This window comes from Macrotis lagotis, chromosome X (genome assembly GCF_037893015.1).
Source record: "Macrotis lagotis isolate mMagLag1 chromosome X, bilby.v1.9.chrom.fasta, whole genome shotgun sequence".
Lineage (NCBI taxonomy): Eukaryota > Metazoa > Chordata > Mammalia > Peramelemorphia > Peramelidae > Macrotis > Macrotis lagotis.
Window position 1 is genome coordinate 674266566 of NC_133666.1, and position 20979 is coordinate 674287544.

Genomic DNA, 20979 nt, shown 5'->3' on the forward strand with positions numbered 1-20979 from the left:
GAAAACTGTCTCGGCGGCGGCGGCTGCGCGCTCCCTCCCCTGCCGCGGGCTCGCGACTGTGGGTTCGTAGCAGCAGGTTCGCTTCGGAACCCGGTTCGCGTTCGCTGCTCGCGGGGGCGTCTCCTGTAAGGACTTAGAGGTCGGGGGTCGGAGGTCAAAGGGCACGGGGAGGGGGTCGCCTCGTGGGGAGGGGAGACCAGGCAGCACCGGAGGCCGCGGGGGGCCCCCCCCAGGATCCGAGATCTGTAGCCGCATGGGACCCGAGAGAGCATCATTCTGGTCCATTTTACAGGTGGAGAAACTGAGGCCCGGGGAACTGACGTCACTGGGGGGGGTCCTTAGCATCCTGGAGCTGGGGCGGGAAAGAGCCCCCCAGGCCGGGGATCCAAGGACCCCCATCATCCAGATGGGGAAACCGGGGTCGAAGCGATTTCTGAGCGGAGGAGGAAGCATTCGAACCCAAGACCCTTGGTTCCAATTACAGCTCTTCCCCCCTTTCCTCTCACCATTCCTTCCCATGCTCTTCTTCACTCTCTTCCCCCCCTTTTTATTGAGGGGAGCGACTCAAATCTACCCCTCGCCCTAGGGAGGCGTTGCACCCCCTGCTTGGGTCCGCTTTGTCCGGGAGCCGGGCCCTTAGGAGTTTCCCCTGTGCCCTCACCAGTCCAGGGGTTCAGGGTCTAAGACACCAGCCCCCGGGCAGTGACCCGGCCCCACCGAGATGGTGGCAGACAGAGCCCAGAATCAGAGGGAACATCAAGCTGGAGCTGGAAGACACTAAAGGTCATCCAGGCCACTTTACAGGTGGGAAACTGAGGTGAAGTGGCTCGTCCTAAGTCACAGGGGCAGTGAGTGTGGAGGCCTTCCAACCCCTTGTCCAAGGATAGGAGCAGAGAGGAGAGTGGCACAAGAGCCCTGCCGTGACCTGGCTGGGGTCAGGACTGCGCCAGCTGCTTCATCTCTGGGGCCTCCTTCTCCAAAATAAATGGGCAGGTGCTCTCCAAGGTGCCTTCTCACTTGGGGAGTCTAAGACTCAGTAACCTGGCAGTATAGAAACATCTAGGCTGGGAGCCAACCCTGGGTCCAAGAGTACAAGGATGCATAAATGACTCTTGACTTCCAGGAAGCCTTCCTTTTTAGCTTCGCAGAGTAGACTTGGCAATTTTCCCACCCTGAAAATAAATAATAACTGTAATAAAGCCAGTATCACTTTAGGATCTCCTGTGACAGTGCCCTTCACCTCTCTTCTAATCTAATCTCAAAGGCAATTCAGCCTGACTGTGCTCACCTCCCCATACCTTGACTTCATCCCCAAGATGGTGGAAATGATGGGGACTCTTGTGTTGTGTGCAACAAACTTGCATTCTGAGAAATTTGTTCCATCTCTTGTTTTTTGACCTTCTTTAAGTTTTGATTTGGGGGTAGGTAGATGGGTTTGCTGTGTAGTTCCCCTTGGATAGATTTGCTGGGAGAGTTGCTTGAGACCCAAAGGGATTTTTCCCAGGGTTTAGGTGAGAACTACATCTATATTAAAATGAAAGAATTAACTATCTTCAAATAGTTGGAGGGGGAGGGGTCATTGATTAGGCTCCTTTATTTGGTCCCAGAAGGCAGAATTTAGGAGCAAAGGGTGGAAGTTGCAGAGGGAAGCCTCAATTTGATGTAAAAGAAACAACTTGCTAACATTGAGAGCTATCACAAAGGGGAATGGGCTGCCTGGAAAGCTGCTTCCCAGCAGAGGGAGGCTGCTTGACCCGTGGCAGGGAGGCTTTAGAAGAGATTCTTGTTCAGGTCAGGCCGGATCAGATGGTAGCTCAAAGATTCTGAGATTATACACCATAGACTAACTTGTCAAGTGCAAAGTTCTGCATTTAAATCTCCTTGAGGGTCATGACTTTCTCAAGGTACCACAAAGGGGAGGAAGGAAGGGAATACACATTACTATAACCCACTATGTTCCCAACACTGCTGAGCACTTTTTCCATTTGTGGTCTCAATTGATCCTCACAACATCCTTGGGATGCAGGTACTATTTTTATCTCAACTTTACAGTTGCAGAAACTGAGTCAAAAAGAGGCTTGCCTAAGATCATATAGCTAGTCACTGCCTAAGGTCTGATTTAAACTCGGGCCCTGTCCCTCCATCCACTGTTCTAGTTTTTGACTGTACTTAGAGACAAAATTGCTTAACTCTCTAGAAGGACATGTGGCCACTGGATTCTATTCCCACCTAGTCCCATCCCCTCAAGAAATTGGCCTCAGAATTGTGTGAGAAGTTGAATGAAATAAGGGTCCACAAATATTGACAAGGGTCAAAAGAGAAAGAACCATTCTTGTTAGAGTTCTCAACATTTTCTCTTTCTTGTACAACTCTAGAAGATGCCCCTGATGGCAGAGTCTTTGAGACGCATCTGCAGGGCAGCAGTTTTGAAGAGGAGACTGACCAAGAGAGTGTCTCAAGCTCTTAGTGCCACGTCCTGAAATCAGCAGAAGGGGAGGCTATGGCCGGGAGTATGGACGATGACGTTCCTCTCATCTTGACCCTGGACGATAGCGGGAGCACCCCCCTGGCACCCTCTGACCGCCTGGGTCCAGAGGATCTGCCCAATGAAAGTAAGTTAACTGAGACTGGGAGACACACTGTTGTCTGTTCTGGGTACCAGGGAGGATTGTGGTCAGTGGAGGATCTCATGGTATCCTCTCTCTGGAGGAGATATCTGTCCCCCAGCTATCTAATGGGATGACATTATGGGTAGAGAAGCAGTTCTGACTCAACCTGCAGGTCAGGTACTTAATAGTTTGGACCTTTGCTTCTGGGCTCATGTAAAGAGCTCAGAATCTGGAAGAAGAGAATCTGAGTTCAAGTGACCTTGAGCAAATCTTTGTTCAGACTTCTCATCTTTAAATGGGGATAATTCTATTTATACTGTCTACCTCAGAGAGCTGTGGGAAAAGTGCTTTGTAAACCAATTTTTAACTTGCCTTTCATGAATCTCAGCTTTTCTCTTCTGGGACTTGCATTTACCCAAAATGCAGGTGGTATCACCTGATGATTTTCTTGAAACTCAGTCTCCCCTTGTTCATTAGCCCCAGTTAAACTTCCCCAGCCTAGATCCATTTGCAAATAAGTGGGGAGGGTGGGTGAGCTTTCCCTCACCCTTGCATTACTAAAGAACAAATTAGAGTGTGGGAGAAATCTGTTTCAAAATTTCTTTGTTCTTCAAGTGGGCTATTGATTTGAGGTTCAGTTTTTTTAGAAAGATTTTTGATGTTGTTTTGGTTTTGACATGACTCAAAGGCCAAGCCAAAGTGGATATAAAGAGATGGTATGCTTTAATTTTTAAAATTTAAAGTGTGTTTCTGGCAGAATGTGACTTTTAAAAACCTTCCTGGTCCTTGTCCTCAGGTCATCTCTCCACTGGAATAGACCTCTGGCTAAAGAGAGGTTTAAAATAGCTGACATTTTCTGCCTGAGTCTCTGTTCTACCAGACTAGCTGGAATTATATCAGCAACTGAATTTTCTAGTCCTTCTCTTTCTGTTGAGGGATTTACTTGGGTGTCTTTAATCAGGACATAGGATTACTGTTGTTTATTTTTCACATTAAGAAACTAAGGCTATAAGAAAGGAAGGAAGAGTCCAGCCCAGTATCACATGTTTTCTCATCTAAACAAAATACGACGAGGCATAGAGGGACCTCTTCCCTCCTAGAGAAGTCTCTGATCAAGATTATAAAGAAGAATAGAATCTTTCAGAAATGCACCACTGCCTAGGCCTTGGGACCCTTGTCTTTGTATGTTCCTTCTTAGAAATGGCCCAGTGGGGCAGCTAGGTGGCACAGTGGATAGAGCATCAACCCTGGAGTCAGGAGTACCTGAGATCAAATCCAGCCTCAGACACTTAATAATGACCTAGCTGTGTGGCCTTGGGCAAGCCACTTAACCCCATTTACCTTGCAAAAACCTAAAAAAAAGAAATGGCCCAGTTACTCTTGTTCCATCCAGGAAGATTAGATACTGAACTGTCATCTTCCCATTCCACCATGATTGGTCTTTTCCTTAATCCTACCTTTATTACTTAAGGCATGGGAGTATGGGAGAAATGGTCACTGGCCATGGTCATTTGAGTTGGGGTCAGTGACATCAATGGCTAGACATCAGAGATTAAATTACCTCCCAAATGAACTTCAGATGGTGCTTCATGTTACTTTTGGGGCTCTTCTCTTATTGAGAAGGTAAGATGTAATCCTTCATTGCTTAAATGAATTGTGCATTGTAACCTGTGACTGGAAAACTAAAGGTAATTTATTGAAGAATTATGATTTATATTTCTATATATGACAGAACACTTTTACCTGTAAAATATCATGAGAACTTTACAAACACCCTATGAGAGAAGTTATAACGTATTATCCTCATTTTACAGTGAAGAAAATGAGAATTAAGATTACATAACCTACAGAGATGCTTTGGAAAGCTTAAAAAGATATATTTCGCATTCAGTAATCACTAGGAGGCCATCATGTCTAACTTTTCTAAAATTTAATTCCTTTTTCTTGTTTTGGTTAGATTTGTCAAAGTCTGAAAGGGGCATGTTGAAGTCTCCCCCCAGCCCTCCAATAGTCTTTTGCTATGTGTCCCTTTAGTTCTATTAGCTTTTCATTAAGTGTTTAGATGCTGCTCCACTCAGTTCATACATATTTGATATGGATATTGTTTTCTGCTTTGTGGTGCATGTGCCTTTGGCAGGTGAGGGAGCTGAGGCTTAGAAAGGTGAAGCCTCATACTCATGGCCACATAGCTTGTGAATGTTTCCCTGATACCGTATCTCATCAGCCTTGTGGTTTTCAAGGACCATTTATTAAGGGACTAATTACACGTGTACTCTGCTCTCAAGAGAACTAAAGTATTTACTAAGACACCCACCTAGACAGAGTTAGGGAAAGAGCCTGAAGGCAACCCAGGAATGGATGGGAAGGTGTTTCTATGACACATAGGTGTAGGATGTATTTGGGGGCCAGAGGTAAACACAGAGAGCCTCCTTACAGATGTTGGAGATGAAAGCGAATTTGGTCTTAGAAGTTCAGTCACAGGCAGCATTGTTTTGTTTTCAAATTGTTGGGTTGGGGTTATTTTGTTCATCTTCTTCAAGTGGGAACACCCTGCATGCATGGGGCTCCCTGGGAGAGATGGCTTCTCAACCAGCTCCTGGTGAAGCACTGATGGCCCTAGCATATTCTTGCCAGGTTCTCTTTCTCTTGGGTCCTGTGCACAAAGTCCTCAAGGTCTCTGGGAATCTTGACCTGCCTTGGGCAGCCACTGTTGGCCACTTGGGGGCTTTAGGCTCCTTCTAACTGTGACTCCTATCAACTTGATTGATGCCAAGCTGCCCAATTTGGGAAGGGGCCAGAAAATGACTTTTCCCTCCAGCAATCTGCTAAATCACAGAGTGACCTTCTGGATCAGAACAGGAATGAGGCACCACGGCCATCTGGCTGGGGAATAGGACATGAGCCTGGGGGATTAGTTCCTTCAGGAGGCCATTCACCTTCCTTGGTTTGTCACATCCATATTGCTTGAAGGCTTTAGGAATTGTTTTCCTCACAGCACCTCTATTGGGTAGATCCAGAAATGTGAAGTCTGTTCATTTTTCAGGCTCACATCACTAGTAAGTGTCAGAACCAGGATTCAGATTTAGGTTGAATGGCCCTGGGAGATGTTTCCAGGAGCAGGAATACCCCTACTGTTCCCCCAGGGCTTAGAGTGGCCAGGGAGAAGGGCAGGAATAGCTGCGGCTCTGCCTTTTCCCTTCTGTTCTGTGCCTCCTGTGACTTTCAAAGTGACTTCACTGGCCTTGGCCCAATGACCAGGTTCATAGAGGTGGCCCCAGAGCCTGTGGGGCCCTCGACACAAGTCAGGCTCCGGGCCCAGGCTTGAGTCGTGGATCGCAGGCTACTTTTCTGTAGCCCCAGCTGGTGGCTGAAGCCAAGTCAGGACTGAGAGGCAGTTCAAGCAGCTGGAGACCCAACTACATTCAGATTTCTGCTGCCTCCTGGGGCGCGTGGCCAGCGGGCTCCATCGTTGTCGCCGCTCCCGTGGTTTTTTAGGGCCTTGCCAGGGTGGAGCACACGGTTTCGGCAAGCTTGCCACGGCACCGATTAAAATGAGCAAGCGCTGGGCATGCTGGGTTCGGGCCTCATAACCAAGCCTCGGAGCCTCTGGAGTTCCCCGGCCCTCGGTGTCTCATGGTGGGAGCCTGTCTGTTGCCATGGGCCCCCCTGCCTCGAAATGCTATTTTCCCCCTTCTGAAGGCGGGCAGCAGCCCCATCTCAATTGTGGCAGCAGCAGCTGTGCCATGGTTAGAGCACCACCATTTCCCTATTGCCTTCGGGGGGTCTAAGTTCACATTTTCTCAGAGAGGGATTCATGAGCCAGAACAGTCAGTGTCTATGCCTTCAAGTCAGTAAAGGGAGATGGAGAGGATTTGATGGGTCTCAGCAGTGCCTCTCTGGCAGCTTCTGCTTGGAGGATGTGCTCCCCAGGGTCAGCCTCTGGGCCCAGCCCGGCTGCTTGATCTGCTTCTATGGAGGCTCTTTCGTTGAGAGGAGAAATGACCTGTGAAGGTGGGGCCCCCTTCCCTGCCAAAGGGGAGCCGGGCATGCTCTGCCACGGGGCATTAGGAGGCAGAGAGCACCCAGGAAGAGAGACCTGGCATCTGCTGGCCCTTCCGGGACCCTTTGGAATCAGAGCCTCTGTAGGAAAGCTTGTCTTTTCTGGGGAATCCCCAAGTCTTGGGAAGGGCTCAGGGAGCCTCCTGTCCAGTGGTCTCTCTACAGTGGCCCAGCCCAGGCTCCTCTAATAGTCCTCCAGTGATAGGGATCCTCACCTCTTGAAGCCGCTCCTTCCATTGAGGGGAAGAGCTGACTGTTAGAACCCTCTTCCTCACAAGGAGCCATGTGAGTAAATGTAAAAGACCAAAGCCTCATTTAGCATTCTGGAAGAGAGATTCCAAAATGGGGAATAGAGAAAACCAACTTCCTCCAAATGGCTCTTGTGACCTCTCCTGGCCTGGAAGTGTGGGACCACAGGGAGATCCGGCTTCCAAGCTTCCTCTCATTGTTGTGCCCATCTCCCAAGACCATCCCAGCCTCCAGAGAGGGAAGGACATATCCTTGGCGGGTCTGTCAGACCATGATCCTGCTCTGGGCAGTGAGGGCCATATTACATCTGCCTTGGGTAGAGCTTTGTGTGGGCTGTTATCCTTCATAACCCTCATGAGGATGAGTGAATGGAATGTTTTCCCCATTTTTACCATGGTGGAAAATAAGACCCCAAGAGAGAATCATTCCTATTCAGAGTGACAATGAGATCTTTTTTGTTGGGGGGGAAGGAGAGAGACTCAAAGAGGAAGAAGCCAAAGCACAGGGCCTGAGGAAAGCATCTTCTAAAATACACAGAGAGCTGACAGAAGTTTAGGGGGGATGAAACACAGTGTGATCAAAAAGCCACCTGTCAGAAGTTCACAGTTTCATAGACACACCTCTTTCTTTTCTTTGGACTGTTTGGACTTATGGATGTTTAAGTATATAATGAAAGAGAAACATGTTTTTAGGTTTCAGCAGTTGTGTTACTAGCACCAGATCCGGTGAACCTGTTGCCCCTGGGGCCTTCAGGTTCTTCTTTACATCTCTCTTTTCTGAAACCTTCTCTTGAGCAAACAGTTCTGCAGCTTAGCATGGTGGCCTGGGAGCCTTCACTAATATAGAAAGGGGAACGGGGACTCTGGAGGCTTTGATTGGCTTACTTGGTGACAGCTAGGGTGATAACTAGACAAGGGGGGACCATTGGCAACTGGGCCTGTTGCTTTCTCCTCCTATTGGACACAGGAGCCTGAACATTATCTGCAAAGGTCATCATGGAGGTATCCAAGAGCTTTCCTTCCCAATCCTGCAAGCTAGGAATTGGGGCCACAAAGACAAAATGGTGGAATATACAACATGGAAAAAGTTCGTGTATCCGTAGTGATTTGAGGAAGGAGAAAACATTGATAAATAAAGGGAAGCAGGCAGAGTTTCCCACAAGTCTTGAAAGGATTTTAATAGGTGAGGATGAGGAGGGGAAATCTTACAGGCTTGGGGAACAGACTATGCAAAGTCATGGAGGTGGGAGGTGGATTCCATTCTTGGGGAAAAACAAGTAGAAAGAGTTGAGGAGTAGTCATTGACGGTATGCCTGGAAAATTCAGGTGGAGCCAGATTGTAATGGATTTTAAATGCTCTTGCTTCTGTTCTTTTGGGGGGGGGGGTCTTTCTCTCTGAGCATCCTCCCTCCTTTGACCTTCTCTCAGAAACAACAGTCCTAATTTGAAGTGATAGAATCCCACATTATCCTATTCCTGCCCTCAACTCTTCTCTGGAGCTAGCTAAGATTCCTTTGCCTTAATCATAATATTCCTTGCCTTTTTATAAAAAGAGTGAACCTGTGATTTAATCAGTATAAGGTGGTTGTTGTTCAGTCATTTCAATCATGTCTGACTCTTTGTGACCCCATTTGGGGTTAGTTCATTTTATAGATGGAGAAACTGAGGCAAATAGATGCCTTTGAGGGCCTGAAGTCCCCTCTACCTCTACCGCTTAGAAAGGGCTTCCCTAGAATAATGACAGTTCTTCTGATTTTTTTCCTCATTCTCTGAACAAACAGTTCATACATCATATATTCTGCAATGCCCAAAAACCATCCACAACATCACCTGCAAAAAGTATTCATTGCAAACCTAACCAATACAGATGCACCTTGTTCCCAGTGAGAGTTTGAATGACTTTTTAAGAATGATATTATTTAAAATGGGTTGAGGCAATTAACCGGTGAAAGAATCCTCAGTCATCCCTTTGGTAAAATAGAAAATTCTCTTGTAATTCAAGTCATTTCTCTTATAAGAAAAATTGGGTTTCAGGGGCAGGCTGTTCTGTGAGCTGCCTCTCCTACCACTTGCTCACCGTTGTCTCTTTTGGATCAAATGCTTCTAAAAAGCAGAAAGATCCAATAATGCCGGTGGGGGTTCCAGAGTCCATGCCCCTTTGTGCCTGTCTCTGACCATGTGATTCTGGAGGACGCAGACGGTGCCTTCTCTGCAGCCACACCGGCCCTTTGAGAACATCAGGTGATGTGACACATGGTGAGTCATTGGACTCTCGAAATACCCTCTGCCCTGGGAGGGGCTCCATCCCTGAGGGGTATCCATGTCCTCTGCAGCCAGTCCAGGACCTTGTGCTGTCACCCTCAAGCTTGCTCAAGGACTTACCTTGAGTGTCCTGTTTTCCTGGGGGCGTCCCAGGGAATGCTGATCATGGCTTTATTGGCCCAGAGTGCACCTGTTTCCCAGACCCCCACCTCCCATCATCCATTTCCTGAACTCTTGCCCCCTCCCTTGGTTTTTCCTTTTTACCATCACTGAAAACATGGTCCCACAAAGCCATTGTTTGTCACCAAGATAATTGACTCGAGCCCTTCCAGACTGCCCAGGACTCTTGTCCTCCAGGCACCTGGCATCTTCTTGGGAAGCCTCTCCAAGCTCTTTGGTTGGGGCAGGGTTCTGTTTTTGAAATGACCAGTCTTGCCACTCCCTGCATGGCCTGAGAGCACCCAAGGGTCTTTCCTGACCCTGTCCTGCCTTCTTTGGGAACAGAGATTGGGGAACTCTGCGATGAAAGTATTCTATAGGAGCAAGGAGTGGGGTCTGGGAGGAATACTGGGGAGAGGGGCAGATCCACTTACCTCCATGGATGGTCAGTTAGCCCCTTGATCCCATGTAAACAGGTTTGCGCTGTGCTCCCCAGGAACAGCTGCTACCTGTTGGAAAACATTGCTCTTCTCGTTTGCTTTTTTTTTGCTTCTCTCTCTTGCCCCTCAGCCCAGTATATGATACAATTAATTAGTATTCCTAACGTTTCCAAGTGTGTATAGGACAGATGTTCGCACAGGTGCTGGGCTCTTCACTAGATAAACAGAGAAGGGTTTGCAGGCACCAGCAATTGTGGGAGTGAGTATATGTGAGAGTGTATATGTCAGTGTGTGAGTGTGTATGTGTGACAATATGAATGAGAGTGTGTGATTATGTATGTGTTGTTTGTGTGTATGAGAGTATGTGTGTGTTTGAGATTGTGTGAGTGTGTGCATTAGTCTGTATGAGAGTGTGTTTGTGTGTGTGTATAAATAACAATATGAATGAATGTTTGTGGGTGGGGGTGTTTCTATGACAGTATGAGTGTGTGTGTATGTGTGTGTGTGAATGAGTGTGTGTATGTGTGACAGTATGAGTGTGTGCGTGTGTGTGTGTGCACGCGCTCTCAGGATGTTGTTCATTCTGAAATACTTCTTTCTTCCCCCACAAGCCCACTGAGGAAGAAGCGGGGAATGAGCCAGTGAGCAGTTTAGGAGCCCAGCCGAGGTCTACAGAACGTCTTTCCCCCCTCCCTTGACCACTGTCTGCCTAGTGGCCTTGTTGCTGGGGTGGAAAGGATACTTTTCCTTTGCCCTGGGGCTGGTCCTGAGTCCTGGGCGATCACAGGAGCCCCAACAATGGAAAGTCAGGCAGACAAGCAAAGCACTTTGGGTGCCTACACCCAGTTGTTCAGAGTAAAGGGGCTTGGGGTTATAACCTTAGTTTTACAAGTGAGCAAACTGAGGCTCAGAGAGACCCAGGACTTTGAACCGTGGGGAAGTAACAGAGGTGGAGCCTGGCCCAGCTCTCCCAGCCACCAGCGAGGACCAAGCCATCCTCTAGAGTCTTCTCTGAAGGGGACCAAGGCCTCAGACTTGTCTGGGGGCTTGGATTTGGGGGAGGTGAGTCTTCCCCACCATGCTGAGGACTTGGCTTCTTGGTTCTCCGCTACCTTCCTCTGCTTCTACTGTAAGAGAGTGGAGGGCCTGTTCCAAGGAGAACTTGAACCCCAGGAGAGATTGACTTGCAGCCCTTCATGCCTCTTCTGCTGGGTTAGATGGGGAGAGCAGGGTCAGGGTAGGCAGCACCTGCATCCCCACCTTCAGAAGAAGTATTTCTCAGCCCTCTCCTTGCTCTTTGAGTTTTCTCCTGGCCTCTGGGAGGCTGACCTTTCAGTTCTCATTTGCCTTCCTTTCTTTTGGAGCCCCCTTTCACATGATGGTCAGCCCCCAGGTATGGCTAGGAGCCAAGCCGTGGCTGCTATTCTCATGCTCTCCTTGGAGGAGCAGGGAATGGGATTGTATAGATGAATTTTCAGAATTGAGGATGGCCTTTCCATTTCTGATGGGATTTCCTGAGCACCCCACACTCCCTTCAAGGAGTCCTTTCCCTAGAAAAGAGCAGGTCTCCTGGTTGATGAGGCCTGGGCTAACACGATCCTCTAAATTTGTGACCCTGAGATTGAAGGTTGAATTCATTCCTTTTCCCTCTTCTTGGGGAGGGCAGGGAGTGGGGGCATTGGCTAAGAAGGGGGAACTCCCCAGGCCTTCCCCAACCCTCAGGAGGTTGGCTGCTGCTGCTCATCATTCCTGGGGACCCCAATGTTTGCCACAGGGTCTACCCTCATATGTATCTGTTCTAATATGTGATGTTACCATGGGATCTGGTAGCTCTTCATCTCATATCCATTTGCCAGAATGTGATGGGCTGGGCAGAGAATAATGTTTGCCCTGCTTCCTTTTGGCAGAATTGCTTCCTATTGTCTCGAAGACTTTAATCTGGGGACCTGGGGAAGTGCAGCCAGCCACAGAACCCCAGTTCTGTCGTGCTGCTCTACCTAGTCAACCTCATTGTATTATTACCTTCATCTCTTTTTTTCCATGTTTTCCCATGGAGTGGGGCTCCCAGTGACAACTGGCAAATGGTGGGGATAATCATTTGTTTTCGTTCTGGTGGGGACCCATTTCTGAAGGGCTCAAAGTGCCTTGGAAATGTTCTCATTTGTCTGCATGAAGTTCAACTAGTATTGCCATAATGAACCCAGTTTTACAAATGAGGAAACTGAGGCTGGGGGGGATGTGGTTCATCTAAAGCCACAGCGTGGGTTGACCGGCATCCGGTCTGGCTTCTCTCTAGACTTCACAGCCTTCTGGGCAACTGGGGGTGTGAGTGTCTGCGTGTGATGGGGTCTCTGTGTGCAGAGCTGAATTTTCCACCTCCTTCCTTTCCCTGTTCCCCATCTTCTCTCCTGGCTTGATCCTAGGCCTCTCCCAGCTCCTCTGCACCCTAGGCCGGGGCTCCCAGTGGTCTGGCCAGCCCCAGCTTCCCCATTTCAAAATGGAGAGGCTTTTGGTGCAAGGAAGTGGTTTCCTTCTGCCTGCCACCCCTCTCCTCGCCTCCCCATCTTTGCTTTATGGCCGGCATATGGAAGCTGTTTCTATTTACTCGGCACTGCTAGGACGTCGCCTGCTGCGCTCCAGCGAACGGAAACCTCGGATTCCCTGCAGGCTCGTTTCTGAGGCTGCATGCAAAGCAGCCAGCTGTTTGGCTGGGAGCGTCTGGGCCGTGTTACATCAGCGTGGAGGAAGCGTTACCATCTGTGCAAACAGGTCATCCCAGTTTGCTTCTGCCTGCCCTTTGTACCGTGAACCTTTCTAATACTTTGTTTTGGGTTGGGATTTAAAAAAAAAACTGTTAAGCTTTGCCAGTTCAGCATCGGGTGCTCTCCTTCTCTCAGTACCCACCCCTCCTCCCCAACTGGCTTTTTATGTTCACTTATTTAGGCTGATTGCCATGACTACGGGGAAGCTGGTTTGTGGCTCCCAGTACAGAGGAACTTTATAAAGCTTTTGCTTGGTTCAGAAATGGGCTTGGATACCTCTTTGTGAGGTGGTGAGCTCCCTGTTACTGTCTGTGCGCAAGCCCAGGAAAGACCCCTGGCCACTCGTCAGGGGGTTGTAGCTGCGTCCTTCTGGAAGGTTGCTGCCAGCTTTGAGACTAATTCAGGAAGGAAGGAGGACAGGGTGGTTGGAGGAGCAGACACAGAATCATTCCTCCCTCCAGAAACCCCTTCAGCATCTCAGGCCAAAGAAGTCCAAAGAGTCGCTGCCTGGGCAGGAGCTGTCAATCCAAAAGAAGAGGACCAGCCACGCAGGAACACAATGTTTCCCTCTGTCAGACTTTCCCTGAAGGCCTGAGAAAGAACCGTCCCTGCTGCCAAGAAGCCTCCCCAGTGGCTGCCCTTGGCCTTTGGAAGAACTTCAGCAAGCAGGGAACTGAGGCCCTGCTGCTGGCTGGGAGAGGCAGTTTTTCCGGCTCCCCAACCCTCCTCCTTTGGCTCCCTCCTCCCTCCCTCCTTCCTCTCATCCCCTGCTTCTCCAGCTTCCAACTTGGGGCCATCCCAGCAAAGGCAGAAATGCAGAGGAGCGAGCAACCCCCCACCCTCCCAGTGGAAGGAGTGCAAGGCGAGCTGTCCGAGCGGCCCATGGTGATGTCCTCCTATCTCACGGAGCAGGGCACCAATGGTATGCCCTGTGTGGGAGGCAGGCGAGGTGAGGGTGAGGTTGTGGCCTTGGTTATTGGGTAGTAGTTGAAGGAAGCCAAGCCCACCCTCTGAGGGATTGGGAAACTAGAGCTGGAGGTTGGAGGCCTTGGTTTGCAATGTGAGCATTAATCATTGATAGTGTGGTCTGGTGGAAAGGGCTCTGGATTTGGAGTCAGAAGACATGGATGTGAGACCCAACTCTACTCATTGCCACCTGTGAAGCCCCCATCTTATCTGTGAAATGAGGGGCTTGAACAAATGGTCTCTGGGGCCTGGCTCCAGATTTGGGTCACAGGATCCTCTGAATCTAAACAGATCCTCTTTCTTCTGCTTTGTAATATGAGGCTTTTGTACCAGTGGGACTCCCCACCAAGTTGAGAGCAGTGACATTCCGGGAACACTTGACAGCTTGGCTCGGGCGTCTTCCTAGGATGGGCTTACAAGTATGCCTGCTGGTTGAGTGTGGAAGGCAAGGAGTTTGGTGGGGGCAGTAAGAAAGGGTGGGAGACCTGGAGAAAGAGTCAGGTGGGGTCGTCCCTGCCCACTGCACCCTGCTCTGGGCTGGGGGGTGCTGTGCTGAACAGCAGCATCTTAGCTTCGGCTTCTCTCCCTCTCCTCTCAGCAAAGATGCTCCATGAGGGCAGCCACTGTCCCTGCAAAGGAAATTGAGATATTTCCCTTTCATCCCAGTATAGAAACTGATATAGCCAGATGGTTGGGTGGGTATGAACTGTTATTCTTGGTGGGGATATGGTAATGACAGTGGGGGTGATTGCCGTCCCTCTTCTCCTTATGTTGTTCCCCTAAATACATACACACACACACAGAGACATCCTCCCCACATACACACATTCTCTTTTCCTCTTCTTTCTCTTTCCATCTTTGTTTCTTCTCCTTATCTCCTCCTCTCATTTCCCTCTCCTTTTCCCTTCCCTCTAGTTAGCACCCTCCCTCAAATCCCACCCTTTGCTATTGTTAGAGTTAGAGGTGGATCCTTGGGAGACGAGTTAAGGGAGTATAGTTTCCTGGGTCCACCATTCTACCCACTATCACCATGGGTGGCCACTATACAGGGACCTGGAATACCCTTCCTCTTCTCTATTCTCTTATTCTCAGTGGCCGTGGAGAAAGCTTTCTGGTGTCTTCGTGGTGACCAGTCTCCCCACAAATTATACCCATTGGTCCTCTTTTTGAGCTGAACCTAGAGATCCTGATCTTTCTCTGAGACTTTCTCTCATGCACTGATTTGGCTTATTTATCTCACCTTCTAGGAGGTTTCCCCTCTAGCCTTCCTTTCCTATATGTCGACCACATTGTCCTCTGCCCCATGGGGAGCTACTCCTGAGCTTCTGACCATACTTCAAACAGGGGCAACTAAAGAGTTTGAAGGGCTTTCCTCTTGCCCATTTGGACATCCTTTCAAACTGGACAAAGGCAGGGAGGAGGTAGACAGGATTGCTTTCTCTCTCCCTGACTAAGAGCTCCCAAACTGGGACCTTGGCACAATGATGAAAAACTCTTTCGTGCTAATAAAATGGCTGCTGGTGTAGGTGATTTGCAAGAACGAAATCTGCCCAGGATGGGCAAGTGGGGGGCATTCTAGATGGAGAGTTAATGTACTTTCCCTTTTCTGGACTAGTGAATGAGCCAAGTTGTATTTTTCAAGAATGAAACAGACTGAATTGTCAAGAGGACACCATAAAAACCAATTGAGCAGTTTGGGAATTCTCTCCACCTCACTTGTACTCTTCATGTGATGAAAGTTATTTTTTGGAGATGGTCTCCAAGTGGCTCACTTGGCATTTTCCTAATGCAGAACAACCTCATCAATCACAGAGCAAGAGAAATGGGGCTTCAGTGCAAAAAGGAAGTTTCTAAAGCTGATATCCATCAATTCTGGAATCGGGGAGGGGCTTGTGGAGAGCATGGACTCTCTGTGCTAGGGGGTCTTGAAGACCAGACAACATCTGTCTAGGGTAGTCAGCTTCATTCTCCTAGAACAAAATGCCAGGCAGAGGGAGGGCAGAGGGCTACCCAGCACACACAACCCACCTCCTTGGGATTGATCCAGATGTATTCATTCACTATCCAGCAAGCATTTATTTCAAGTGTCTACTCCTGCAGGGCCAGTGTTGAGGCTTCTGCCTTGTTTTCAGGGCACTCCTATGTCAAGGCAGAAGTCCTGATGCTCCAGGCACCAGCCCGTTATGGGTAGAAGCCTGGTGAGTTCGAGCCAAGATGAGGAGGGCAGAATTACAGGCTACATCCCCACATGGGCCAGTTAGTCATTCTGCTGCACGACCACAGTCTGTCCCATCGTTCCAACTGGCTGCCTCACAAATGTTTGTTATTCTACAGGAGGGGGACTGGATGGAAGTGTGGGTAAGGCACAGATTCATCACCACTGGGAAAATGGTGGTTCCATAGCATCATCTCTGCAGATTTCTCTGGTGATGGACTCAGCCTTCTCCCTCTTCTAATGACGGTTCACATTGGGGAAAACACAGCTGTGTTGTGATAGAATACTGAAGGAACTGCTTTCTGGGCCCAGCTTTCCCATGAACTTGGAAGAGCCACTTTCAGGGTCTGACTAGTTAACCTCCAAGTTCCCTTTTGTTGGTAACATTAGTTCTTTGAGTCTGGATTTGTTAACAGAAAAGACGACTGGAAAGCACAAAGAGGCCTTCACCCGTGGAGAAGACCTGTCATTTGGAGAATGGTTATATTTTGGGGATGGGCCCCACCGAGTCTGTGCCTCCTGCCTGGTGCCTCTCATCAACCACAACACACGTCTCCAGAATGGCCAGCTGCTGGGCCGGGATCTTGTCGTTTATTTTCCTCTGCAACAGTCCTTGGCCTATTGGGGACACACCCGGAAAACAGCTTCATAAACACTGTCCTCTCCCCAGCTGAGCCAGCTGACCCCAAGTACAGAGGAAATGGAAACTCTGTCCATCAGGAAGGGAGCCTCGCCTGATTCTGCTTCACCCCTTGTCTCTGAAAGAGGTCCCTACCCAGAGAGCTGGAAGCCCAACCTTGCCCAGTGGGGGCTGCTCTTTGATATTGCAGAAGTGGCGGGGGGGAGGCTGTTTGAACATTCAGAAGATTGTGGAATACCCAGGAAGAAGGGGAAGTGAAAATCAAGGACATATTTTAGAGTTCAGTCTTCTGTGATCCCAGGCAAAAGCAGCTGCTTTGGGTGGGATTAGCCTAGCTACCAGCATCCTATTAGGGTTGGGTTGTTCTTTAATGTACTTCTGAAGGGGGGGGGGGGTCTCTGGGATTTCCCCCTCCCCCACATTGAATGTTACCAGGAAAAAACTCTTGGAGTTGAAGCTTCTACCAAGCAGGGTCACTGGGGTCCCCACTCACGTCAGGGAGCTGATGGAATCCAGAATCTGGAAGGCAGCGTGCTGAGTGCGCAAACCCAGCTGTGGAAGTGACCTAGGTCTGTGGTACCACCTCCAGTGCCCATTGCCCTCTTTCTTTGCCCTTATTGCTCTTGTTATTGATTTACTCGGTAGTTTTGTTCCATTGCCTGATTGTTTCTGCAGTGAGGTGTGAAGGTGGCTGAGGACGGGCCCTAGCCATGCTAGGCTGTGAAATGCTTTACACATGTGAATACGGTTCAGGGGAGACTTTTGGGCTGAGGGCTCTTGGGACAGGCTTCTTTTATGAGGTTGGGTTTTGTCTGAGGCTTTAGGCTGAAATGAGGAGGGAGAACATATGAGAAGATTAGAAAGGGGAGAGGGAAAGGCAGCTTGTAAAGGGCTTTCAAAGCCAAGGAAAGGAAAGTGGTAACTACCAGAGGCAGGTTTTGAACCCAGATCTCATGACTCCCAAACCCATCCTTTTCCCACTACATTGATTTTCCACTTTGTAATTTTTTCATCTTGATTTTCATTAGTTTGATCTTTGCTCTGAGCAGTCAATGGCCTGACTGTCCACAGACAGTTGATTCAGGAATGACCCTCTCTCCTTGCTCTAGGAAGGGGTTGTTTCCTGGCAGAAGAACAATTTTGGTGGACTGGAGAAGAGGGGTGTGCTATTTGACTCTGCCTGGCACTTTACTAATACTTTTCTCAAAGAAAGTTTTCATGATGGTTTGGGTTTTTTTCTTTTTGGATAGGATTTCTTAGGTATTAGGAATTCTGGGTGAGGAAGCTCCCTACCACCAAAGCTTATTAGAAAGTGCTCTGTATTGGTGATTTACTGTTAGTGAAATGACTGGCCCAGGGTCACAAAGCTCTACTACCTGTCTGGTGTGGGACTTGAACCTAGATCTTCCTGACTCCAAATCTGGCTTTATTCATGCCATCTGGTGCTTCTTGTACATGAAGACTCAGTTAAAATAATGCAGCAGCCTATATTTACATAGCACATTTACATAGAGTCTGTTCCATACATACATACATGCTGTTATCTCAGCATTCTTTTTTTTTTTTTGCAAGGCAAACGGGGTTAAGTGGCTTGCCCAAGATCACTCAACTAGGTAATTAAGTGTCTGAGGCTGGTTTTGAACTCAGGTCCTCCTGACTCCAGGGCCGGTGCACTATCCACTGCACCACCTAGTCACCCCTCAGCATTCTTCTTTGCACCCTCTCAGTCTTGCCTTCAATTTACCAATCATTTTTTGGTAAGGTTTTGAATTTTACAATTTTTCCTCCTCCCTCCCTCCCCTCCCCCCAGGCAATCTGATAGTCTTTACGGTGTTTCCATGCTATGCATTGATCAAAATTGAATTTATTGAGAGGAAAAAAAACATATCCTTGAGGAAGAAATAAAATAGAGATAGCAGAATTATGTAGCACAAAAGACAACTTTTTAAAAAAAAATTGAAGGTAATAATCTTTGGTCTTCATTTAAACTCCATAGTTGTATCTCTGCATACAGATGGTATTCTCCATCACCCTAATACTATCCCTGATTATTGCACTGCTGGAATGAGCAAGTCCATCAAGGCTGATCATCACCCCTCTTGTTGCTGTTAGGATGTACAATGTTCTTCTGGTTCTGCTCATCTTGGTCAGCATCAATTCATGCAAGTCTTTCCAAGCTTCTCTGAAATCCTGTCTCATAATGTCTTATAGAACGACAGTGTTCCATCACATACATCTACCACAATTTGTTCACCCATTTCCCAATTGATGGACATTCACTCGATTTCCAATTCTTTGCCACCACAAACAGAGCTACTATGAATATTTTTGTACAAGTGATGTTTTTACCCTTTTCCCTGATTTCTTCAGGGTATAGACCCAAAAGTAGTATTGCTGGATCAAAGGGTATGCACATTTTTATTGCCCTTTGGGCATAATTCTAGATTAGTCTCCAGGAAGACTGGATAAATTCACAGTTCCACCAACATTGATCTTTATCCTTCCTGGTCATTTTGGCCAATCTGAAAAGTGTGAGGTGTTACCTCAGAGATGTTTTAGTTTGCATTTCTCTAATCAGTAATGATTTAGAACAGTTTTTCATATGACTATAGAAAGCTTTGATTTCCTCATCTGTAAATTGCCTCCACACATCCTTTAACCATTTGTCAATTGGGGAAATGGCTTGTTTTTTTATAAATTTGACTCAGTTTTCTATATGTTTTAGAAATGAGTCCATTATCAGAAACACTAGTTGTAAAAATTGCTTCCCAGGGTGGCTAGGTGGCATAGTGGATAGAGCACCGGCCTTGGAGTCAGGAGTACCTGGGTTCAAATCCGGTCTCAGACACTTAATAATTACCTAGCTGTGTGGCCTTGGGCAAGCCACTTAACCCCATTTGCCTTGCAAAAACCTAAAAAAAAAAAAAAAAAAAAAAAAGAACACCATTCTATTTCTTAGGCAGTACCAGACAATTTTGATGACTGATGCTTTATAATACAATTTTAGATCTGGTAAGGCTAAGCTGCCTTCTTTTGCATTTTTTCATTAAATCCCTTGATATTCTTGACTTTTTGTTTCTCTATATGAATTTAGTTGCAATTTTTTCTAGCTCACTAAAGTAATTTTTGGGAAGTTTGATTGGCATAGCACTAACTAGTTTAATTTAGGTAGAATTGTCATTTTTATTATATTAGCTCGGCCTATCCATGAGCAGCTGATATTTGCCAAGTTATCTAGATCTGATTTTATTTGTGTGAAAAGTGTGTTATAGTTGTTTTCATAGAGTTTCTGAGTCTGCCTTGGCAGGTAGACTCTCAAGTATTTTATATTGATTGAAGTTATTTTAAATGGGATTTCTCTTTCTAACTCTTGCTGTTGTATTTTTTTTTTAGGTTTTTGCAAGGCAATGGGGTTAAGTGACTTGCCCAAGGCCACACAGCTAGGTAATTATTAAGTGTCTGAGGCCAGGTACTCCTGACTCCAGGGCCGGTGCTCTATCCACTGTGCCACCTAGCCACCCCTTGTTGTTGTTGTTGTATTTTGCTAGAAATATATAGAAATGCTGAGTTTATGTGGGTTTATTTTATATCCTGGGACTTTGCTAAAGTTGTTGATTATTTCCAATAGTTTTTTAGATGATTTTTTAGGGTTCTCTAGGTATATCATCTGCAAAGAGTAAGAGTTTTATTTCTTCCTTCCCAATTCTAATTCCTTTAATTTCTTTTTCTTCTCTTATTACTGAAGGTAACATTTCTAATTCAATATTGAATAGTAGTGGTGATAACAGGCATCCTTGTTTTACCCCTGACCTTAAAGGAATGTTTCTATCTTATCTCTATTGAATATAGTGCTTGTTGATGGTTTCAGATGGATACTGCTTATCATTCTAAGGAACAATCCATTTATTCCTGTGCTCTCTAATGTTTTAAGTTGGAATGGTTGTCATATTTTGTCAAAAGCTTTAATCTTGCCTTCAGTTTAAAAATTTTTTCCCAGAATCAGACTCCTGAATTTGTAAACCTTCTGTTTTGTTTTCCAAATTATTACCCCACTCTCTCCAAAGTGTTTAACTCTGCATCCTGGAGATAGACTCCAGCTAGAAGTCATCTGGATCAGGAGTAGGTTCCTAATATATGCTAGCTGATGTGTTTTCCATTGTGAAATCAGAAAGAGGAAGCTGAAAAGGACCTTAACAATTATCTAATCTCTAGGTGCCCAATCTGCCCTCCTGGATGTAGCCAGGAACACCCCCCCCCCAACACCAGAGTATATCCTGCCCAGATCAAAATGTCACTGGGCTTGTGGTTTTGAATTTATCAGAGATATTAAGCCTTTCACAGCTGATTCTTTTTGTAATTTTGTGGTCAGTTTGTATTGTTCTGCTTCTGCTTACTTCATTTTGCATCTTTTCAGGCATGTCTTCCCAGGTTGTTCTAAAGCCATCCCTTTCTTTATTTCTTACGGCTCAGTAGGATTCCATCACATTGACATGCTATAATTCATGCAACCATTCTTCAATTGATGGGCATCCGGGGGTGGGGGGGAAGAAAGAAAATTTACAACTGAAAATAAAATAAATTTTCTTAAAAACTGAAAAAGAAAAATGTAATTATAAAAT

The 20979-nt window shown here is 47.1% G+C and overlaps 1 protein-coding gene across 3 annotated transcripts in view; it reads left to right on the plus strand.

Annotated features, from left to right (window-relative positions):
- The first annotated feature begins 1 nt into the window (after window position 1).
- The window catches only part of TPCN1 (two pore segment channel 1), a 54347-nt gene continuing 33369 nt past the window's right edge, over window positions 2-20979 (plus strand). The window contains exons 1-2 of one of the 3 annotated variants that reach the window (XM_074205813.1): window positions 2-125; window positions 2376-2612. In XM_074205813.1, the coding sequence (XP_074061914.1) occupies window positions 2501-2612 (112 nt within the window). In that variant the 5' untranslated portion in view covers window positions 2-125; window positions 2376-2500. Of the gene's footprint in view, window positions 126-201; window positions 805-2375; window positions 2613-20979 lie in introns of those variants that run through there. The other 2 variants (XM_074205810.1, XM_074205812.1) reach the window with 2 other exon arrangements.